The sequence below is a fragment of the Dendrobates tinctorius genome, unplaced genomic scaffold (genome assembly GCF_039654945.1).
Source record: "Dendrobates tinctorius isolate UK_male_01 unplaced genomic scaffold, ASM3965494v1 ptg000044l, whole genome shotgun sequence".
In the NCBI taxonomy this organism is placed as follows: Eukaryota; Metazoa; Chordata; class Amphibia; order Anura; family Dendrobatidae; genus Dendrobates; species Dendrobates tinctorius.
Genome location: NW_027361712.1, coordinates 34,229,319 through 34,253,647, shown reverse-complemented (window position 1 = coordinate 34,253,647; position 24,329 = coordinate 34,229,319). Strand labels below are relative to the sequence as shown.

The following is a 24,329-nucleotide window of genomic DNA, read 5'->3' as shown; positions in this document are numbered from 1 at the left end:
ATAGACGCCTCTACATTAATAACTTTTAGGCTTGATGTCACCTGACAATACAAAGGTGACATCCACCCTCCAACTATCACTCCACCTGTCACTGCTAGAGGGCAAGTGGGAAGAGCGAGACTAAGTGCCAGAGTTGGCACATGTTATAAATGCGCCTCTTCTGGGGCGGCTGAGAGCTGAGGTTTATAGCCTGGGGGGCGATATCCATGGCCCCTTCCTAGCCTTTTAATATCAGCCCACAGCTGTCTGCATAGCATTTGCTGGTTATTAGTTATAGGGGGACCATACATCATTTTTTGTGGGGTCCACCATTTTAATAGGTAGTAAAGGCTAAGTATATAGCTGTGAGCTGATATTAATAGCCCTGGAAGCTACATGGGTATTACCTAGGGATGGGCAAATCTACTCGTTAGGACTCGTTACTCTGCGAGTAGTAGGGGACTCGCAGGAGTCGGTACTCTGCGAGTTTCCAAGCGATTACTCGCACAGTAACGAATCCAATGCAAATAAGGCTAAGTGCACACGTACCGGAACTCTCGCGGAAATTACCGTGAGAATTCCGGAATTCCATTCCGCGGGAAAATCGCATTTTATATTCCCGTGATTTTCCTGCGGAAAAACTAGCATTTTGCAAGCGTAATTAGCTTGCAAAATGCTAGCGTTTTCCAAGCGATCTGTAGCATCGCTTGGAGAACTGATTGACAGGTTGGTCACACTCGTCAAACATAGTGTTTGACAAGTGTGACCAACTTTTTACTACTGAGGCCGCCTATGCAGCATCAGTAGTTAAAGATAAAATGTAAAAAAAAATAAAAAATGGTGTTATTCTTACCCTCCGACGTCCCGCGCAGCCTTCCCGCCTCTCCACGCATCTGTTCCCAGTAATCCTTTGCGAAAATGCCCGCGATGACGTCCGTTCTCGCAGGATCGCGATGTCTCGCGAATGACCGCGAGACTTCACGATCCCGCGAGAACGGACGCCATCGCGGGCATTTTCGCAAAGGACTACTGGGACCGGGAGCATGGAGAGGCGGGAAGGCTGCGCGGGACGTCGGAGGGAGAGAATAACAATATTTTTTATTTTTAAATTCTATTTTTTACAGGGATATGGTACCCAAAGCCCGGAGGACAGTCTCCTCCTCTCCTCCGGACCGTGGGTACTATCCGCAATTGTTCTGCTTACTTTCCACATGGTGTGCACAGCCACATGCGGGAAGTAAGCGGAACAAAAAAAATGGCAGCACAGGAATCGCTGCAATACTCGCATCCCCATTCATTAACATTGGACTCGCTAGACTCGCAACGAGTAGCGAGTTTCCGAGTCGGACTCGTTAGAGTCTAGCGATTCCGAGTATTTCAGGATTCGCCCATCCCTAGTATTACCCTCTTCCCATTGGCCTCCAGTTCGTCGGCTTTCCCTCTGCTGGTTAAAAAAAATTACGCAGGAGCCCACACCATTTTTTTTTCAGAATAATAATATATTAAATACATGTACAGTAAGCTGCACACACTGTTCTAATTGTATTTGCCACAGACATCTATATATCTACCTTTTCCATTTGTATTTACTGTATATAATCCATCTCTTCTATCCTGTCAGCTCCTTCTGTGATTTTAGACTATGTGGCTTTTCAAAGGATCTAGAGGTACGGTTCTAAACGAAGTTCTTTTTCTCCTGGAAGGGATTCCAAGCCTGAGAGGCCCTGCACCCAAAGTATTTCTACATTTCTACTCCTCCAATTTTTGTCTTCGACAGATAGATAATTGATAATAGATAAATTATAGATAATAGATAGATAATAAATAGATGATAGACAATAGATAGATAACAGATAGGTAAATAAATAGACAGGCAAATGATAAAGGAGGTAATTGATAATATCTTATTCAAAAAACACATGTGCAATTAAAAACGCCAAATCAGTTCACCTTAGTGAACACACGAGGGCACTAGCGAGCACCACTGAGATAACATACCCGTCCTTAGCCGCTATGTAACCCGCCTCTATGGCTATTTTGATCCCTTACAGTAGAGTGAGAGCTGTGTGAAACAGCTTCGTAAAATATGTCTTCAGTTTGGCTCAGTGGCGGCCATTTTGCCGTGTTCTAACTTGCAATGTTAAATATCAGGTAACTCCTATTCAGCGACTCCATAACAGAGAGCGAGCCTTGCAGCTATCCGGCAGCTCTTGTGATATAACGGCCTGTAGATGGCGTGATAAGTCAGAGTCTTCTGTGGAAAGCTGGAGCACGGCTCGGTGGCTGCAGCTATGCGGGTGCTTCTCGGTGAGCTGACAGGACGCGCGGCTGCACTGGCACGGTAGCCTGGCTAGGAGCTGTGGCCGGTACGGACGTTCCCCACAGGTCCTCCAGGGATGTGTGAGGAGAGGGCTGCAGTACACATGGTGCAGTACTGTTAGTCGCACTCTGACCTCTGTGTATACACCTGCCTGCACTATGGGGCTTCCTTGTCCTGTGAGTGCAGGAGGTTGTGTGGCTCCTGTGACAGCAGTTTTCCATGTCTACTCCATAGTCAGCAGCTTAGAAGCGCTTTGGAGCCATACTCCGGATCTGGTTGTGGTGTAATGACGTTTTTCCCCATTCCTGTGTATCTGTCCCTCACAGCTGTAAGATCTCTGCTTGCTGTCATTCATTAGGAACCTCCAGCATTTCCTACCTGGTGTTTTGCTGATCGCACTGGTGCTTGCTCCTATTCGGCCGGGTTCACATCACAATTTGGCCACGTGTCGGTGACGCGGTATCTGGTGACGGGGTCATTCACTTTAATAACGAAGCTAGAGTTCCCTTGTGCTCTCCTGACTCTGGCAATAATGCAGACCACCACGTTTGTGCCCCTTTTTAAAAAGGCGCATGCTGTCGAAAAGGTCAGATGCAGGAAAAAGTGACCCCGTCTGCTTCATTAGGGTATGTGCACACATAGTTTTTTGTCTCTGCGGATTTTGTAGAGAAAACCGCAGGAAATCCGCAGGACAAAGTTTTGCCCTGCGGTTTTACATTTCATAATGGATGAGGTGTAAAACTGCAGCGTTTCTGCACCAAACAATTGACATGCTGCGTTTTGAAAACCGTGCGGAAAAAAACGCAGCATGTGCACAGCTTTTTTTTATTTCCATAGGAAATAAAGGTACTGTACAACACAGCAGAATCTGCTGCGTTTCTGCAGAGCCAAAAACGCTGCGGAAACGCAGCAGAAACCGCAAAGTGTGCAGCCATGTCAGTGGATCAACCTGAATCCCACTTTCCAGGGTTTCAGACTGACGCCCCAATGGAGCCACTGATGTGTAACAAAACGATGATGTGAGCGCGGCCTTACAAGTCCTTTCCTATTGCATTACAGCAATCAGACCTATAAAAAGTATACTGGAGGGTTGTAAGCCTTTCCATTGCACAGTGGATCCCGTCTGTTGCTGATCCTGGAATCCATCTTTAAATATACATAATTCTGTATTGGCTAGGTGAGCCCCGCTGACTGAATCTCGGTAACAGTTTGGAAGCAGATCCTGCCATTTTTGTTGCCATTGACTGCCTTGACCGGTCTGCTGGTAAGGCCATGTTCACCGGAGTGGGTGATAAATGCAGAAGTGGTGACGTGTTTCCATTATACTATACCTCTGATTGTTAGCTAAAACCAGTAGAGGAAAAGTATAATAAAAATGCGTCACCACTTCTGTATTTATCACCCACTCCTGGTTTTGGCTTACAAATACCGATGTAAAATATTGATCGTGTGAACATGGCATGAAAGATACTCTTTCCTTTTTATCTTTCTAGGAGGCGGCAGTGGGTTTATTGGTCAGTCATTTTCCAAGTTACTTAAAAGTAGAGGTCATCAAGTGACAATAATTTCCCGCCAACCTGGACAGCAGAAGATCACATGGGTATGAAAAACCATTCTTCCAATGCGTCATTTACCATAATAGGCAATATGTATTGAAGGGCTGATCCGATATGCAAAGTAATTTTTCACCTAAATCCATATCTGTTTAATTCCGTAATAAAACTAAATTCTAATATAGTTGAATTAAAAATTCACTAATCTTTCCTCACTGAGCTATCTAAATACTTAACCGCAACCTCTGCCCCCTCGCTGAAACAAGGCGTCATCAGTGACCTTTATTTCATGTGCTGGGCAAGTCCCTGTATGATGTGAACTGTGCGATATGTACAATGACAGTACGCTCTGTCGCCGACTCAGATCAGTAGTAACAAGCCAACAACAGAGTGCACTGTTAAGTGTGTGAAGACTACCCGGCGTGAAAAACCCTCACAAGTGATGTCACGGGGGGGGTCACAGCTGGTCTCTGCACACCGGTTATTCTTACACCGTGCACTTGCATTTGATCTGTTGCTGGCTTCTTACTGTTGATCTGATCAGCTGCTGGGATTTTCAAACAATGCATCATCAAAAAAGGAAGTAGTATAAAAAAAAAAGCAGTTAGTGCTGTGGGGAGGTTGAACTGACGGACAGGTCTGCATGTGGAGAAAGGCAGAGGGCATAGCGCAGTGTAGGCTGAGATACAGATAAAGGGGTGTCATGTGGTAGTTTGACCATTAGAGGGCAGTGGGGAGTGTAGGAGAGAGTGACTGTGTAACTGCCATGGGTCAAAGTAACTGCCATTGGTCAAGGTAACTGTCAGGTGATAGTGGGCGGAGCTGCCAGGACTGGGAGTATAAAGGCTGAGGGAAGGTTCTGGAAGATCCAGTCAGCCAGGGGAGCTCACTAGGAAGGAGGTTCTGCTGAAGAGGGACAGACGATAGAAAGCCTCCAGAGAGAAACTGACAGTGGAGACGGTCACGGGGGGTGGCCCAGAGGACAGTAGCCGGAGACGGTCTGGGGGTACCAAGTGGACGGTGTACTTTGAATGGTGAAGCGCTGTGGTGGATGTGCCTAGGGCAGCCACAGTGGGGAGAGCCACAAAGGACGCCACGACGTTGAAACTAAGAAGTGAAGGTCTGTGAAATTCCTGTGATGAATCTCATCGGTCGTCAGAGAGGTGGCCAATAAAATAGGACCTGTTGAATATAACCCCTGTCTCAGTCTCGTGTCTGTCGGCGGCAAGAAGTGGGTCACCCCCCATTCCTGTTGGATCAGCGCTCCCCTCGCCTATCCTACAGTGTAGTGAGAGAAGGATAGGAAACTTTCAATTTAAGTATATTAGAAAATATTTTATGTGACAGAGCAGGCAGAGCCAGCAGGTCGGTGAACAAATCAAAAGACCTTTATTGGGACTGTGGAAATATAACACCAAACATAGATCTGGTTCCCTAGAGTCTGCAATATGGCCACAACAAAAGGAAAAAATTTGGGGGAGGTGGGGTGCCACTCGGTAATCCGACGCCAAGGAAAATGCAACAATAGTCCTTAGACTAGTTCCTCAAATCCAGCAAGGTGGGCAAGACATCACAATCGCACTTGGCATTTGATCTCTGATCTACATTAGTCCATACAATGGCACCAGGAACTGGCCGCAGCAACAGATCCTAGCCCTTCACAAGACATATCGTCAACTACCAAACCAAACATGTGGCTTATTGTTCTACATCTCTTGTGATCAACCGCATGGTTTAGCAGAGGTACTTGCACCCACCCCCTTAAACATTTGAAACAGCAAGCTCAAATGATGAAGAAGGGTTCAATAAGCCTAGTCTCCAGCCTGTCTGCAGGGCTGTGTATCAGGGAAGTGTGGTGAGCACTTGGAACCCACAAGTGTTTTGCTAAAGTTTATAATGTCCAGGTGTGCAAATATAAAATCCTATTTTTTTTTTTTTTTTCTCACAAAAGCAATCCCCAATTTTTAACTTTCTCAAAGGGAACAGGAGAAATTGGACCCCAAAAGGTGTCCAATTTGTGGGGAAAAAACTGTTTAGGCACACGTCAGGGCTCGAAAGGGAAGTAATGACGTTTTGGAATGCAGACTTTGATAGAATGGTCTGCGAGCGTCATGTTCGGTTTGCAGAGCCCGTAATGTGCCTAAACAGTAAAAAAAAAACAAAAAAAAAAAAAAACCTACAAGTGACATCATTTTGAAAACTAGACACCCAAGGAACAAATCTAGATGTGCCCCCTTTTTGGAGCTAATCTATTTCCTGTAAAGTAAATTAGTAGTGCATGAAGGTGTGGTACAATTTGAAGCAATCCTTCATACACAGGCCAGGCTTTTCGAGGCCGCTGTCGCATTGATAAATGGTGTCCTTGCGTATTCCCCTTTTGTAACACACTCGGCACCTTTTTTGCGGCTCACCTTTTCTTCCAGTTGGTGGGACCACCCCCGGAAAATGCTGACCTGGTACGATACGAGCACCTTCAGTTCCGGAAGTACTGGGGCCCGCTCCTTCCGGAGTGCCAAATATCAGGGCTTTAACCACTACCTCCTGGAACTGAAGGTACGACGTATCGGTGAGGCGTGCACATCGTGACATCAGTAAAGCGTTGAGCATTGCCATTTGTACCACACCTTGGCCTTTCTCAAAGCACTGTACGGTTGGAGGAGTTGATCGGAGAGATCAATGCCCAGCATGTTTTCGTTGTACCCCAGTACACAGTCTGGTTTGCACACCTGTGTAGAGGTACCCCATATAGTGCTGAAGGCGCTGCCATCACAGTGTATGGTGGTCAAGAGAAGGACATCCCTCTTGTACTTGACCACCAGCAGGTGGTTGCTGCAATTGAGCTCTGCTGTCATCCCTTCTGAGCATCTGCCCAAGTAGTGTTTTTGGGAGGTCTCTCTGATTTTTTGCAGACAGTACCACAGGCTGCTTTACCTCACGCAGAGAGGGATTTGAAGAGTGGGATGCTGGTTTAAAAGTTATCAGTGTAGAGATGATAACCTTTATCCAGTAGTGGGTGCACCAAATCCCACACAATTTTCTCACTCACTCCCAGGACAGGGGGGCAGGTGGGTTCAGTAGATCACATAATAAAATGAATGGTGTCAATCAAAAGTCCAACTCGTCCCGCAAAAATTAAAGGGAATCTATCACCCCTTTTTTTTTCGACTATGAGCTGCCGGCACTGCCATCAGGCGCTTATCTACAACATTCTGTAATGCTGTAGATAAGCCCCCGATGTAACCTGAAAGATAAGAAAAAGGAGTTGGATTATACTCACCCCGACGTCCGGTCCGATGGGTGTCGCCGTCCGGTGCCTCCCATCTTCATACGTTGCTGTCCTCCTTTCTTTCCTGTCGTGGCTCTGGCGGCCTGTTGAGGACAGAGCAGTGTCCTGCAGTGCACAGGTGCCATGAGAGGTCCGGCGCCTGCGCACTTCAGTATTCTGCTCTGCCCTCAACAGGGCAGAGCAGTGCGCCAGAGCTGGAGCCTTGACAGGAAGGCAAGAAGAGGATGGCATCGTATGAAGATGGGAGGCGCCAGACCGGACCGCCCTCCAGTGAGTTTAATCTAAGTCCTTTTTCTTCTCTTTCAGGTTACATCGGACGCTTATGTACAGAATTACAGAATGCTGTAGATAAGTCCCTGATGTCGGTGCCGGCAGCTCATATTCGAAAAAAGGGGTGACAGATTCCCTTTAAACCCTCATATGGGGATGGAACAATAAAACCGTGGAAGGAGGAGAGGAAAAAACAGAGAATCGCATAGTCGGGAATGGATTAAAAGGCGTCTGTCAGCACAGACTGTTCATGTACAGGCTTTCTGTGCACCCTTTGGGTGGCCAAATATGTAAGTGCACCTTCCCATCTACTTGTTTTCTCTCTCTACTCCACATCTTCTTTGATGGACAGCTCAGGCATTTAAGATCCAGAGAAAGGTGAAGATGGAGTGATAACAAGTAAATAGGAAGGTAAGGCCCCGTTACACGCTTCAATGTCCCAGCGATCCCACCAAGGATCCGACGTGGATGGCATCACTGGGACATAGTTAGCTGATCGCTGGTGAGCTGTCACATAGGCATACTCGCCAGCGATCAGGACCAGCAAGCACACTGGTATCCAGGGTAAACAGCGGGTAAGTAAGCGACGCTTAGTTACCTGCTGCTTACCCTGGATACCAGCTGATCGTTGGTCTCTCGCTGTCACACACGGCGATGTGTGCTGCCCAGCGGGAGACCAACGATAGATTTATGGCCCAGACCATTAGGCAACGATTAACGATCAGCTAACTGTTCGTTGATCGTTGCTACGTGTCACACGCAACGATGTTGTTTTGACATCGCTGCAACATCACCAAACTGGTGACGTTGCAACGATATCATTCACAATATCGTTGCGTGTAACGGGGCCTGTACACTTGATTGTTTGTTTGGGCACCACAGGGGAGCACTGAGCACCTGTGCTTGGTTTGAGCAGTGATTCTGTGCTGACAGTCCTTTTAAAGGATTCTGCAGCTTATTTGCATCTGGAGACAAGGAATCGTGCCTTGAACATGTTCAACTGACGTTGTATATTGTAATAGAAAGTTTCATAACTGTTCAGTAAAGGACGGATGGCATTATCTACAATATAACAAAAAAAAAATCTTCAGCATATTAAAAAGAACATTTTCCATTTTTTGTCATGTTGATTACTGATCTTTTCTTTTTTGTATGATAGACAGATGTCTCCAAGAAGGGTTTACCACCATGTGATGCAGTTGTAAATCTCTCGGGAGAGAATGTGATGAACCCCCTGAAGAGGTAAGACATAAAACAGAGGATTCATATTTGATTCCATGATAAATTTCTCATAAGCCTACTATAAATGGTGCACATGGCTAAACAGTCATTACTTGAATGGGGCCACGATGCTATTCCCTGTATAGGAGAAAGCTGGTCCGCCATTGTGCAGTGGAAAGTCAGTGTAGTTGCTGCTGTGCTATCACAGTTGGAAAAATAATTAACAGAATTTATGGTGTAGTAATGAACCCAGAGTCGAAAATCTGTATATTGGGAGTTATACCAGATCTCCCTGAGGTGAATCCAGTGGCAATTGGTATGGCCAGAAAACTGTATATTACAAGAAAAACTGTTGCTGCTCCCTGGATACAACCTACTCTGCTATGAAATAGTGACTTTATTAACAGAGTAAATGGGTTTTATACATTTTAGTAAAAAGAATTTTTATAAACAAATTTGATATTTGGGGTCTTTGGATCAACACCACAGGTTTACCATACAGAATCCTACACTTGGAAAATACTTTTGCCTCTCTACGCTAAACTAACTTTCCCTTTCTAGGCTTGTAATAAACAGTCAAACACGTAAGAAAAAAACATAATGAGAAAATACCCTGCAGTAAATAAACAGCAATAGATCATGAAAATAATATAGGGTACTTAGTTAACATAATCTTGATTAAAAAGAAAAAAATGCAAACGTCATCCCTTTACATCACGGTGACCCTTACCATTTGTCAAGTGACGTGCATGTGGGTAAGGGCTGAGGAGGATAGACCCAGCTAGTGGACACTTAGCCATGAGGAACTAAATGAATGCAATGTCCAGCTCAAAAAAATAAAAAATAAAGCAGGCCACACCTTTTATATGCAAACAAACAAAAAAACCTAAAGAGATGAACTGGAATATCAGTTGGTGTGCATGCAGCATGTAAGTGCATGTTCACACTGGCCACTAAACAGACAAAAACCCAGGATAAAAGTGATAAACAAATGCCCTGCAGTAAATAAACAGCAATAGTGCATGAAAATAACATGGCGTGCTTAGTTAACATAACTGTTTAAAACAAAAATGCAAAAGCCATCCTACCACATCACAGTGACCCTTTTCGGGTCAGTCCTAACCTCTAATATTAAAAGCAAATATCAATTGAAGTGTGTGTGTGGATAAGGGCTGAGAAGGACAGACCTGGCTACTGTGCACTCAGTCCTTATCCACACGCAAATCATAGTGTACAGTAGCCAGGTCTGTCCTTCTAAGCCCTTATCCACACACACTTCACTTGGCAAATGGTAAGGTTTTGATATTAGAGGTCAGGTCCTTCCCGAATAGGGTCACCATGACGTGGTGGGATTGCTTTTGCATTTTCTTAATCAACATTAGGTTAACTAAGCCCCATATATTATATTTTCATGCACTGTTTTTTGTTTATTTACCTCAGGGTCTTTGCTTATGTTTATATCTTGGGTTTTTGTCTGTTTAGTGGCCAGTGTGAACATGTGCTTACATGCTGCATGCACCCCAACTTATATTCCAGTTCATCTATTTAAGTTTTTTGTAATAAACAGTGTGAATGCACACTTGCTGGACTGCAAATAACTTTTGTTCACATGTTGAATCAGAGAGATTACTTTTGGTCGTATTTGCACATAGATAAACGTCAATATAGTATACAGAAGATACTCTTTAATCCGATATAAGAACAGTTCCAGGACTTGTTTTTTTGGAAGGGAGGTTGTCTTTTCATGTGATTTATTCGGGGAGATGTTCCCCGAGGTTGTAATTATTTGAAGAATGTTTAATAAAAATAATCTGACTAAATTAATAAAAATAAATGCTCGGATAAAGGTAAAGTAATTAAGGCTAAAGTACAGATGAAATCAATAAATTAGCAGAGAATATAAGTAACAAAATAAAGCAATGGTTTAAGCAAAGGCTGTACAAACATAGAAAATACAAAATATAACCTGCAGGTGATACACCAATACAACCAATTAAAATCTGGATAATTACGAAAAAGAGGAAAGGTCAGCTCAGCCATCAATGCAATGTAATGCAGAGGAAACTTGCAGTGCTGCAAATCTTGAAAGAAGGGAGGAAAAAAAATTCCAGCATCTAGTTCTTCATAAAAAAAAAAACACTTTATTGTAAGTAAAATTAAAAAGTTGCAAGTCTAAAATCCAACAATTTACCAGCAAACGCGTTTGCAAAGCAATGTCTAAGGAGGGGGGTCCAAAACTCGTTTTCTTGTAAATTGTTGGCTGTTGGACTTCCGACTTTTTAATTTTACTTACAATAGTGGTGTTTAGTTGTTGTTGGGGGGTGTGTGTCTGTGTGTGTTTGTTTTTTGTTTGTTTTTTTTGAAGACCCAGATGCTGATATTTTTATTTTTTTTTTTCTCCCTTCCTGCAAATTGAAATCAGGGGAACAGGCAAAGATAAGTGCCTGATGGTAGGAGCCTCACACATATTGCTACCACAATGTAGCTTCTTATTTCAATTGACTGGATTGAAGCATCACCTGCTGGCTATCTTTTTTTATTTGCTATCTTTGTACAGTATTTGCTTAAATCATTGCTTTATTTCGTTACTTAGCAGAAGATATAAAATTATTGATTTTCATCTGTACTTTAGCCTTATTTACTTTACCTGTACCCGAGCCTTATCTTAATTATTTTTTAGTACAGATATTTTTGTTCAACTATGGGGATATTCTCGCTTATACCTACTTGTGCCTGATGTTTGGGGATTTCCCATCCCTTCCTGCATCTCCCCTGGCTCACTCCACATTTGATCCCATCACAGAAGAAGTCTCCAGACTCCTCTCGTCCGACCACATGCACTACCGACCCCATTCCCTCACATCTCCTTCAGTCTCTCCAGTCGTCACAACTCACCTAACTGCAATCTATAATCTCTCCCTCTCCTCTGGCATTTTCCCATCCCATTTTCCTTCAAACACGCCATCGTTACTCCATTACTAAAGAAACTTGCTCTCGACCCATCCTGCACAAACAACTACAGACCAGTCTCCAATCTCCCCTTCATCTCTAAACTTATGGAGCGCCTAGTTTACGCCCGCTTTAACCGTTATCTCTCCACTCACTCCCTTCTAGACCCTTCACAGTCCGGCTTCCGCCCCCTACATTCGACTGAAACGGCACTCATCAAAGTGACCAATGACCTTCTGACAGCAAAGCGTAACGGTGACCACTGTCTGCTCATTTTTCTCGACCTCTCTGCAGCTTTCGACACTGTTGACCACCATCTCCTACTCTCTAGGCTCCAGTCACTAGGCATTAAGGACACTGCTCTCTCCTGGTTCTCTTCCTATCTTTCTGGCCGCTCCTTCAGTGTTTTGTTCTCTGGCTCCACGTCCTCTCCTCTTCCTCTTGCTGTCGGGGTACCTCAGGGCTCAGTCCTTGTCCCCCTTCTCTTCTCTCTCTACGCAGCCCCAATTGGACAGTCCATCAGCATATTTGGCTTTCACTATCATCTTTATGCTGATGATATACAACTATATACGTCATTCCCCGACCTTACCCCCACTGTACTACAGAACGCCAGTGACTGTCTGTCCCCAGTCTCCAACATCATGTCCGCTCTCTGTCTGAAACTCAACCTCTCCAAAACTGAACTTCTTCTGCTCCTGCCGTCTACTAACCTCCCTAAATATGACATTTCCCTCTCTGTGGGTGGTGCCACAATAACACCCCGGCAGCAAGCCCGCTGTCTGGGTGTTATGTTTGACACCAATCTCTCCTTCACATCCCATATACAATCTCTTGCCCGCTTTTGCCACTTATACCTAAAGAACATCTCTAAAATCTGCCCTTTTCTCACCATGGAAACAACAAAAACCCTCACTGTAGCATTGACCCACTCCCGCCTGGATTACTGCAACGCTATTTTAATTGGCCTCCCCATTACTCGACTATCCCCTCTCCAGTCCATACTTAATGCAGCAGCCAGGGTCATCTATCTGGCTAATCGGTACTCGGACACGTCTGCTCTTCGCCAGTCCTTACATTGGCTGCCCATTCATTATAGGATCCAATTCAAAGTACTTGTTCTCACCCACAAAGCTCTCCACAGTGCAGCACCCCCCTACTACATCTCCCTCATTTCTGTCTATTGGCCTAACCGACCGCTGCGCTCTGCAAACGACTTTCGACTAACCTCTGCACTAATCCGTACCTTCCACTCCCGACTCCAAGACTTCTCCCGCGCTGCGCCAATCCTCTGGAATGCTCTACCCCAAGAAATTAGGACTATCCACAATTTGCATAGTTTCAGGCGCTCCCTCAAAACACATTTGTTCAGAACGGCCTATCACGTTCACTAATCAAAATCATTCTATGTGTAAGAGTGAATGGGTTACACATGCACAATCTCCATCCATACCTCACTCCCTCGAGATGGCTGGGCCATCATTGTAAATACACCATTGTAAATACACACCTGTACTTTGTATCTCCCCCACCCCATTGTAGATTGTAAGCTCTCACGAGCAGGGTCGTCTTATTTTGCTTTATTTATTGTATTGTTAACGTTGTTACTTATGACTTGTGTTTTGAAACTGTTAAACTGTAAAGCGCTGCGGAATATGTTGTCTATATAAAGATTATTATTTCTCTGGCTTATTATATCCATCCCATCCCTGTCTGTCATGTACAATTGCAGAAACTGCTGACTCCAAATTGTTGACCTATGCCAAACTACAGCTGCGATTAAAGACATAAATTTAATAGATGTACACTAGTAGGTTAAACAAAACATACCATGGAAACCTGTCCTGGACACTTGTCAAACTACAGTACTGGGCACCACTGCCGTAGGTGGCCCAATGGAGAACAGTTGCTATTGACAAGAGTGTGAGCTGTGGCATGGAATGGAGCTGCCAGGCATCAGGGGTGGCTTGTTGTACTAGGTCTGCATGTCCAGTCTGGTCTGTTGGTGGTTTCCATTCCACCCCACCCCCACCCCCAGAGGCGCGTGTGTGTGTGTATCCGATGGTGAGAGAACAAAGCGGTGCTTGAAAGTGAGTAGTAGGCATACAGTGATCGCTGAGAGACAGTGATTATTCTTTTTTTTTTTCCCCTCTTCGCTTTACAATATATTGAGATTGTTGTGTAAGGCTGGGTTCACGTCGCGTTATGGCACTGTTTTTAATGCATCCGTTACATAGCGACACTAACGCTATGTAACGGATGCATTAACGCATGCCAAATTCGGCATGCGTTAGCGATGATGCTTTACTTTGTGACGCACCCTCGAACGCGGTCTACCGCATTTTAGGGTGCGTTAGGTCTAACGCACAGAGAATGGACTCATTCGCTGTGCATAGATCTGTATGGCTAACGCATGGTGGTAAAATGCTACCATGCGTTAGCGCGTACGTTAGCGCTAGGGGTTAAAAAGATGTAAAAAATGACATCCGCGTTAGCACATCCGTATAACGGATTTGTTAAACAGATGCCTCTAATGCAATGTGAACCCAGCCTTTGAGCCTATGTATTGTCGGACTGTATTGTTCTTTTTTTTCCTATTTATATTAAAAATGAACTGTTAACATCACTTGCACTTGTCAGTGCCTCCCTTATAAGGATACCAAATTTATGTAGGGTTTTCTTTTTTTTTTTTTGGGGGGGGGGGGGTTTGATTTTGTGAAGGATAAGGAATACTGATGAGCGAATGTGCTTGGATAGCTTGTTATGCCCAAGTGTTATCTCTGTGTCTCTGATGTGCTTGAATAATATGTTCGAGTCCCAACGGCTGCATGATTCGCGGCCTCAACACATTTATTTTATTTATTTATTTTACTCATTTATATAGTGCCATTAATTCCACAGCACTCAACAGACATTATTGGCGCTGTCCTCGATGTCAAAATCTAAATTCAGTATGTCTTTGGAATGTGGGAGGAAAACGGAATACCCGGAGGAGACCCACGCAAGCATAGGGAGAACATAGTACAGTACATATGCATACCATACCATACGCATTTGTGTAATTTATATCCTGGCTGCTGCATTCACACACATCCACCGCCTTGGCATTAACTTTCTAACTCCATCCATATCGGCCCCTCACTCCTTTCCTCTCCTATGTATAGCACTCACGCTCTTTTCACATTGCTAAATTGCACAGATCCAGTCAGTCTGACCATTCAACATCAGAGACGCTTTCACAAATCACTTAACCATCTGCTCACTCTTTCTATCCTCCACCTAGTCGCAGGAGACATTGCTCCCAACCCTGGTCCCCCATGTTATAGAAAGCCAAACCCCCCCAACTGCTACACTCAGAAACCCCTCTAATCTTATTAATATTCCCTGCATGTCTTCTGTCTCTCTTAATTGTGCCCTTTGGAATTCTCGCTCAGTGTGTAACAAACTCTCCTTCATTCATGACTTCTTCCTTTCTAATTCTCTTAACCTTCTGGCTCTTACTGAAACCTGGATTCAGCAGTCAGACACTACCGCTGCTGCTGCTCTTTCATACGGGGGACTACACTTCTCTCATACCCCAAGATCAGACAATAGAGCAGGTGGAGGCGTTGGTTCTGCTCCCATCACCAAAATGTACCTTTCAGGTTATCCCTAAAGTACCCTCACTTGTCTTCCCTTCTTTTGAGGTCCATGCCGTCAGACTCTACACCCCCTTCTCCATGCGAGTGGCGGTGGTATATCGTCCTCCCGGCCCCTCCCATCAGTTCCTGGATCATTTTGCCACTTGGCTTCCACATTTTCTCTCCTGTGACATCCCTACCCTCATCATGGGTGATTTCAACATCCCCATTGTTCTTCCCCTCTCCCCATCTGCTACTCACCTTTTATCTCTAACCTCCTCGTTTGGCCTTTCGCAGCTTACTAATTCTCCAACGCATGAAGACGGAAAATCCTTCGACTTGGTCTTCTCTCGGCTTTGTGCAGTGGATGATTTTGCAAACTCCCCTCTCCCGCTGTCTGACCACAACCTTCTTTTATTCACTATCAAGAACTGCCAGGCCGCTCAGGTCACCCCCACTGTCCATACTTACAGAAACATACAGGCCATTAACACCCAGAAACTTATGAAGAACTTAGAACTTGCAGTCTTCATTGGCCCCTATCTCCTCCCTCTCATGTCCTGATTCTGCATTGAAGCATTACAATGAAACACTTCAAAGTGCCCTGGATGAATTTGCACCTCCTATACATAGAACACCACAACACAGAGGGCGACAACCCTGGTACAGCCTGCAAACACGTTTCCTACAGCGGTGTTCCAGGTGCGCCGAACGTCTGTGGAGAAAATCCAATCTACACGAAGATTTCATCCATTATAAGTTTATGCTTAGAACATACAACACTGCCCTTCACCTCTCAAAGCAAACCTATTTCAACACCCTTATCACCTCACTGTCCAATAACCCTAAACGTCTCTGACACTTTTCATTCTCTACTCAACCCAAGAGTACAGGCCCCAACCACGGAGCTTCGAGCTGACGATCTGGCCAATTACTGCAAAGAAAAAAATTGACCAGATCCGACAAGAAATTATCTCCCAATCACCTCATACCATGCACTGTCCTCCCCCACTGCATCTAGCTCACTCTCTGATTATGAACCAGTCAGAGAAGAAGTAGTAAGCAGGCTCCTTGCATCTTCTCGCCCAACCACTTGCACCAGTGACCCATTTCCATCACATCTCCTCCAGTCCCTTTCCCCTGCTGTCACCCCTCACCTAACTAAAATATTTAATCTCTCTCTCTCTCTCTCTCTCTCTCTCTCTCTCTCTCTCTCTCTCTCTCTCTCTCTCTCTCTCTCTCTCTCTCTCTCTCTCTCTCTCTCTCTCTCTCCTGGTTTCTTTCCCTCCTCATTTAAGCGTGCCATCATACATCCACTACTTAAAAACCATCCCTCGACCAAAACTGTGCCGCTAACTATAGACCTGTCTCTAATCTTCCCTTCATCTCTAAACTCCTGGAATGCCTGGTCCACTCCCGTCTTATCCGCTATCTCTTTGATAACTCTCTTCTCGACCCTCTCCAATCCGGTTTCCATTCTTTACACTCTACTGAAACTGCTTTCACTAAAGTCTCTAATGATCTACTAACAGCTAAATCAAATGGTCATTACTCCATGCTAATTCTCTTGGATCTCTCTGCAGCATTCGACACTGTGGATCACCAGCTCCTCCTCACTATGCTCCGTTCCATTGGCCTCAAGGACACCGTTCTCTCCTGGTTCTCCTTCTATCTCTCTGACCGCTCCTTTACTGTATCTTTTGCTGGTTCCTCCTCCTCTCATCTTCCCCTTACTGTTGGGGTTCCTCAAGGATCAGTCCTAGGCCCCCCTCCTCTTCTCTTTGTACACTGCCCCTATTGGTCAAACAATCAGTAGATTTGGTTTCCAGTACCATCTCTATGCTGACAACACCCAATTATACGCTTCCTCTCCTGACATCACGCCTGCCTTTCTAGAAAACACCATCGAATGTCTAAACACTGTCTAACATCATGTCCTCACTATATCTGAAACTGAACCTGTCAAAGACTGAACTCCTTGTGTTTCCTCCCGCTACTAATGTACCTATACCCAACATTGCCATTTCCGTGTGTGGTTCCACTATTACTCCCCATTACTCCCCAGCAACATGCCCGCTGTCTTGGGGTCATACTTGACTCCGAGCTTTCCTTTGCCCCCCACATCCGATCACTGGCTCGCTCTTGTTATCTGCATCTCAAAAACATTTTCTAGAATTCGACCTTTTCTTACTTTTGACTCTGCAAAAACTCTTACTGTTTCTCTTATTCATTCTCGTCTCGACTATTGTAACTCTCTTCTAATCAGTCTCCCTCTTACCAAACTCTTCCCCCTCCAATCTGTCTTGAATGCTGCAGCCAGGATCATATTCCTCGCCAATCGTTACACCGATGCCTCTACCTTGTGCCAGTCAGTACACTGGTTACCCATCCACTCCAGAATCCAGTACAAACTTATTCCCCTCACCCACAAAGCTCTCCATGGCTCAGCACCACCCTACATCTCCTCCTTTGTTTCAGTATACCGTTCTGCTGATGACCTGAGGTTAGCATCGTCAATAAGCAGAACCTCCCACTCCTGTCTCCAAGACTATACACGTGCTGCGCCAATTCTTTGGAATGCACTTCCCAGGTCAATACGATTAGTCCCCAATCCCCACAATTTTAAGCGTGCCCTGAAAACGCATTTATTCAGACTGGCCTACCGCCTCAACACATTAACCTAATCTATCCCTGTGTGGCACAGCCAAAAGTTTTACCATAACCAGGTTCCCCGTATCATGTTCCCACGTGCTTTATGAATCCATTAGCCCTCTGTAGTGTCTGTACTTTTACACACTTAACATTATGGCTGGTCCATACAATACAATCAGGGCAATTGTTACCACCCACCTTTCGTGTCTACCTTTTTCCTCATAGATTGTAAGCTTGCGAGCAGGGCCCCCATACCTCTTGGTATCTGTTATGATCTATGTGATTATTACGGAGAAAGAGAAAAAGCAGGATGACACTCACCGTTCATGTGAATCAAAAAGAGCCTGTTGAAGCGTATTGAGCGCGAAACGGCTGTTGTCCGTCTTCCAGCACATTGCTCCCGTGCCTATGCCTTGTGTATGTGAAATAAAGTGATTTGATTCACATGAACGGTGAGTGCCATCCTGCTTTTTCTCTTTCTCCACAACGAAATGTTCTGTTTTTTCAATATGGGATTGAGCACCCGTTCCAAGTGGGATTAAGGTGTTTTTTATTAATGTGAATAATATATGTGCAGATATTCAGAGTATTTTTCCACACAACGGTGCTGGATATCTATTTTCTCAATATGCGATTATTGTTATGCTGTAATGTCTATCGTCTGTACAAATCCCCTCTGAAATGTAAAGTTCTGCGGAATATGTCGGCGCTATAGAAATAAAATGTATTGTTGTATCTTGAAGACTAAAATAATAGTATTTTTGTACTAGATGGACAGAACAGTTCAAACAGGAAGTTATTGGCAGCAGGATTGAAACTACTCGCATTATTTCTCAAGCTATTAGCAAGTCTCCGAACCCTCCGCACACTTGGGTGGTACTAACTGGAGTTGGTAAGTTAAGGTGTTAAAACACTACAAACATTTTCCCACCTGAGAGCGATCATGCTTATTACTTTCTATCTACCTTTTTTGCTCTTCATCAAGGATATTATCCAAACAGTAATACCCAGCAATATTCTGAAGATAGCCCTGGTGGCAATGCAGACTTTTTGTCCCGCCTTGTGAGAGACTGGGAGGGTGCAGCCGAGCTGCGTGCTACGGAGGGCAAGTCAGTCACCCAGCTGGTAAAAGTACGTACAGGTAAGACAACTATTTTTTTTCAGATGAACTTTGAAAGCAATATAGCATATCGAATCCACAGGCAAATAGATTCTGCATACTTTTTACAGTGTTGCGAAGGTAGTTTGACTTTACTAATTTAAAGGGAATCTGTCAATAGGATTTCAATCCCCCTAACTATTTATATGTGCATGTAGCGCTTTTAACCCCTTAAGGACCAAGCCACTTTGTAGGTTAATGACAGTCTTTAATTTTGAAATCTGACCACTGTCACTTTATGTGGTTATAACTCTGGAACGCTTCAATGGATCCGGCTGATTCTGAGATTCTTTTTTTCGTGACATATTGTACTTGATGTTAGTGGTAAAATTTCTTCGATATAACTTGCGTTTATTTGTGAAAAAAAACGAAAATTTGGCGAAAATGTAGAAAATTTTGCAATTTCCAAACTTTTAATTTTTGTACCCTTAAATCAGTGATGTCACACAAAATAGTTAATAAATAGCATTTCACACATGTCAACTTTACATCAGCACAATTTTGGAGAAATTTTTTTTTGTTTTTTTTGTTAGGAAGTTAAGGGTTAAAAGTTGTCCAGCGATGTCTCATTTTTCCAACATTTGAGGTGTTTGGGGGGTCAATATAACAGAAAATACCCAAAAGTGACACCATTCTAAAAACTGCACCCCTCAAGGTGTTCAAAACCACATTCAATAAGTTTATTAACACTTTAGGTACTTCACAAAAATTGAAGCAATGTGGAAGGAATAAATGAACTTTTTTTTCCGAAAAATTTTTCTAGGGACACAATTTTTTCTATTTTGTTAAGGGTAGCAGGAGAAAATGAACCACAATATTTGTTGTGTAATTTCTCCTGAGTACACCAATACCCCATGTGTGAAGGAACACCAATCTTTAGGCGCACGGCAGTGCTCAGAAGGGAAGGCACATCATTTGAGATTTTGAATGTTAAATTGGCTGGAATCGAGAGGGGACGCCATGTCGCGTTTGCAGAGTCCCTGATGCTGACCATATTTTGGAAACTAGACCCTCCCAAGCAACTTATCTTAATGTGTGATGAGCACTTTGAACCCCCAAGGGCTTCACAGAAGGTTATAACGTAGAGCCATAAAATTAAAAAATCATATTTTTTCCACAAAAATGATCTTTTCACTCCCAATTTTTATTTTCCCAAGGGTAATAGGACCCCAAAAGTTATTGTGCAGTTTGTCCTGAGTACGCTGATACTCCATATGTGGGGGTAAACCACTGTTTGAGCGCATGGCAGAGCTCGGAAGGGAAGGAGCGCCGTTTTGGATTGCAGACTTTGATGGAATTGTCTGCGGGCATCATGTTGCGTTTGCAGAGCACCCGATGTGCCTAAACAGTAGAAACCCCCCCCCCCCCCCCCCCACGTGACCCCATTTTGGAAACTAGACCCCCAAAGGAGCTTATCTACATGTGTGGTGAGCACTTTGAACCCCTAAGTGCTTCACAGAAGTTTATAACGTAGAGCCATGAAAATAGTCATTTTTTTTTTTTCCAAAAAAATGATCTTTTTGCCCCCAAATTTTTATTTTCACAAGGATAACAGGATAAATTTGACTCCCAAACTTGGTGTGCAATTTGTCCTAAGTACTCTGATACCCCATATGTGGGGTGAGAACCACTGTGATCGCCTTACTGCGATCTTTGGGAGGCAGAATGAGCAAATCTAAAAGGTGAAGAATTGGTTTTATTTTTTACGCCGTTCCTCTTGCGGTATTAAAGAATTTTTTTTGTAAGAAATTTTTGCATCGCCGTATTTTGAGAGCTATAATTTTTCCATATTTCAGCCGACAGTCATGTGCGGGCTTGTTTTTTGTGGGACAAGCTGATGTTTTCATTCGTACCATTTTCGGGTGCACAACGTTTTTTGATCGCTTTCTATTCCTATTTTTGAGGAGGCAGAATGAACAAAGACCAGCAATTCAGGATTTTTTTTTTTCCCCCTCCGTTCTGCATGTGGTAAAATTGATAAGGCAGATTTAATCTTTGGGTCAGTATGATTACAGCGATACCTCATTTATATAGTTTTTTTATGTTTGGCGTTTTTTACACAATAAAAACTTTTATAGAAAAAATTATTATTTTTGCATCACTTTATTCTGAGAGCTATAACTTTATTTTTCCGGTAATGGAGCTGTATAGCGGCTTGTTTTTTGCGGGAAAAGATGGCGCATTAAGTAATACTATTTTTATTACCATTTTTTTTTTTATCGTGTTTTTTTCCAAGCGGTATGATACCATTTGGAAAAAGCATAATTTGCTACTTTTTTTTTTTTTTACGGCAGTTAACTAGGTTGACACTTTTATAGATGGGATTTTTACGGACGCGGCGATACCAAACGTGTATTTTTTTTTGTTCCCCTAAAAAATACACTTTTATTTTTTAATTGTTTTTTTTACATTTAAAAAAAAAAAAAAATTTACCTTGTCCCTTTATGGGACTCGCTTTTCACTGTCATTGCAGGTATAATATATTGCAGTGCATTATGCCTATGCAGAAAGCTGAGACCATGCTGTGAGCATGGTCTCAGAGGCTTTTCATAGCTGGATGACCCGGGGGTTGTCGTGACAACACTGGGTCATCATGGCTGAGATCGAGCCCCGTGATTATATCGCGGGGACGCCGATCTGAGGCAGAGGGAGCCCCCGACCCTCTGCCTCCCCACCAACCCCCCCCCCCCCACCCGAGAACACTGTGAGCGCAGCAATCAGGAGTTTAGCAGCCAGGGTCGGCACGGACGCCACTCCTGGCTGTAAGTGCAGGAAGCTCAGCGCACTAGCAGCGCTGAGCTCCTGCACTGACTGGGCAGGAGGAGCTGAAATTTCAGCCTCTCCTGCCCGCTCATGCTGTGATCGGTCAGTCAGATTGACAGATCGCAGCGTTCTGGGTGCAGGGACCGACTGCAAGGGTCCCTGCACCCCTTGCCGTGCCTCTCAGCTGTCGGCACTGAACTACCACTGCGTGTAACTACTGTCTACATTCAGTGGTAGTTCAAAGGCATGACGGGCATACCCGTCATGATGCGGGAACTGACATCCTGCCATGACGGGCTATGTCCGTCAGTGGACGCTAAGGGGTTAAAGAATCCAGCAGTACCTTTACATGACCAGTCTGTTCCATTACTGTGAGTTCAGCATTTGAATATATAGGCAAAAATCAGGGCTATGGTGATTTGAAGACTCTGCCAACTCCATCTTTATTCCCCACCCAGCACCACCTCCTCTTGCTTGATTGACTACTCCTTTGTCTGAGTTCACACAGCATAGAGGCTTTCATCAAGCAGAAGGAGGTGGTGCTGGAGTGACAGAGGCTTCAGATTTACAAAAAGTTCTTTCTGGACTTGTCTAACAAAGAGCTATATAAGCATATAAATAGTTTTTTGGGGGGGATAAATCCTGCTGACATTCCCTTTAACAAGTACCATGCACAATAATTTTTATGCTCTGGAATTAGGAGTGAAAACGACCTACAATGAACACAGGATGACATCTAACAATCATTTTCTGTTTACTAGGTGCAGTTTTGGGTCGAAATGGTGGTCCATTTCCAATAATGCTGTGGCCCTTCCGGTTCTGTCTTGGTGGTGTTCTTGGTTCTGGAAAGCAGCCATTTCCTTGGATTCACATTGAAGATCTCTGCAGACTCTTATGTTACACTATTGAACAGGAAGGAAAAGTTGGTAGTATCCTGAATGCCGTGTCACCCTCCGCAGTTACAGATACCAATGCTGACTTCACAAGAGTCCTTAGCAAAGCACTGGGACGCCCTGCTTTCCTATTCACTCCAGATTTTGTTGTGCATTTGCTGTTTGGGAGTGACAGAGCTCCAATGCTGCTTGAGGGTCCGCGAGTAGTTCCACAAAAGACCCTACAAAGTGGATTCTCCTTTCTGTATCCAAACCTTGACTCTGCACTTGCTCAACTTTTGAGCTAAAAATGTAAATAAAAATAAGTCAAAGTTGAAAAACCAGTGAGACATTGAGCATACTTTCTATTGTAAAGCCTTCTGACATATATAACAAGTATGTTTATTAAAAATCTAAATTAATAAACTAAGTGGATAATTATAGGCAGCATCAATTGGAATAATTATAAATATATTTACTTAGAAAATTGGTGTCTTTTTTTTTTTTTTTTTCAATACCTATTTCACCTGCTATGTAATTGTGGGGGGGTGCGGCAGTGTCGGAGGAGCCGGTCACAGGAAGCAGGTGCTGTCGGCTGTTGCTAACACTGTGCCCGCTGTTAAAGAAGATATTCACTGCTCCACATGCCCATAATCCCTCCCACCTCTATGCACTGAAGCCAGTGCTGAGAGGTGCGATAGACTATGGAAGTGGAGAGCAGTGAATATTCATTCTCTTTAATAGCGGACACACACGTGATCCCCCAGCCACTACAGGAAGAGGCTCCTGTGGTGCCAATTGCGCAGGTTTTTAGGGTGCCAACCTCCGCTGTTAAGTAAGGTCGATCTCTAGTGTAGAGTTTAATAGGGAAAGTATGCTAGATTTAGCACATCTTTCCAAAAATTCTTTGTCCTTATTTGGTCATTTTCCCTCTTGTTTATGGTCTGCTGCCCTTTCCTGGGTTGAATTTGTGCTGTTGTCTCTGGCATTTATATTTATAATTAAAATAATTTAATAGGGAGTTATTTTCTTTTGTGACACTTTCTTGATTACTACCTAATTCTGACCCCATTGCAGAAACTGAGTAATATTGAATCACTGCCATCCCTCTGGGTTTGGGAGCTCTATATGTTGCTGCATGAGACCCATTTATTAATATTGGACAGGTAGATTGTGTGCCTGTTATTTCTTAAATTTTGGGCAAATAAGGTGTCATTTTTTGCATGCTTTATAACCAATTGAGCTGCGATAATCGTCGTTTATATGGTCCAAACTGCAGGACCTTTGGTGATGTCAGCGTCACGTGATTAGTCATGTGACGTCGTTTGAACCGCAGATCCGTTCTCTTGTGCTTCAGAAACTGAAAGCGTGCGCTCCGAAGACCGGAATTGGTCATTTGAACCTCAGGAAGCGCGCAACTGAGAGGATACATGAGGTAATAGAAGCTGCACAGTGCAGTAAGCATACCACTGTTCCGTTTTGTGGCCTTGAGCCGTATCAGCGAGCAACAGTGCCTGAGGGGATATGTTGACCCCTACACATTGCCCTATACTCCCCTGAAAAATATAGGAAGAAACACGTCGGGAGTGGCGTTGCCTTCTGTGATGTCACCACCTGATGGATTTAGTGGTCCTTTGCAAGAAAATACGGGGTGAGATTATTCCTTTTATTGGGTCCTAATGTCT

At 44.0% G+C, this 24,329-nt stretch overlaps 1 protein-coding gene across 3 annotated transcripts; it reads left to right on the top strand.

Annotated features, from left to right (window-relative positions):
- The first annotated feature begins 2,140 nt into the window (after positions 1-2,140).
- On the top strand, positions 2,141-23,085 carry SDR39U1 (short chain dehydrogenase/reductase family 39U member 1). Of its 3 annotated transcripts, none has more exons than XM_073575514.1 (6): positions 2,141-2,286; positions 3,793-3,899; positions 8,568-8,650; positions 18,621-18,742; positions 18,836-18,991; positions 22,534-23,085. In XM_073575514.1, exons 1-6 carry the CDS (start codon positions 2,271-2,273, stop codon positions 22,950-22,952), a joined length of 903 nt encoding a protein of 300 aa, XP_073431615.1. In that variant the 5' UTR covers positions 2,141-2,270; the 3' UTR covers positions 22,953-23,085. The 3 variants fall into 3 exon arrangements, with proteins under 3 accessions (XP_073431615.1, XP_073431616.1, XP_073431617.1); XM_073575515.1 differs by having other exon boundaries at positions 2,192-2,345; positions 8,572-8,650; XM_073575516.1 differs by having other exon boundaries at positions 2,269-2,286; positions 8,572-8,650.
- Positions 23,086-24,329: the final 1,244 nt, after the last annotated feature.

Bases quoted from the DNA above. Each gene is read 5' to 3' on its own strand.
- SDR39U1 (XM_073575514.1), top strand. The intron at 8,651-18,620 runs GTAAGACATAAA...TTTTTGTACTAG, and splicing joins GTGATGAACCCCCTGAAGAG to ATGGACAGAACAGTTCAAAC. The intron at 18,743-18,835 runs GTAAGTTAAGGT...CTCTTCATCAAG, and splicing joins GGTGGTACTAACTGGAGTTG to GATATTATCCAAACAGTAAT.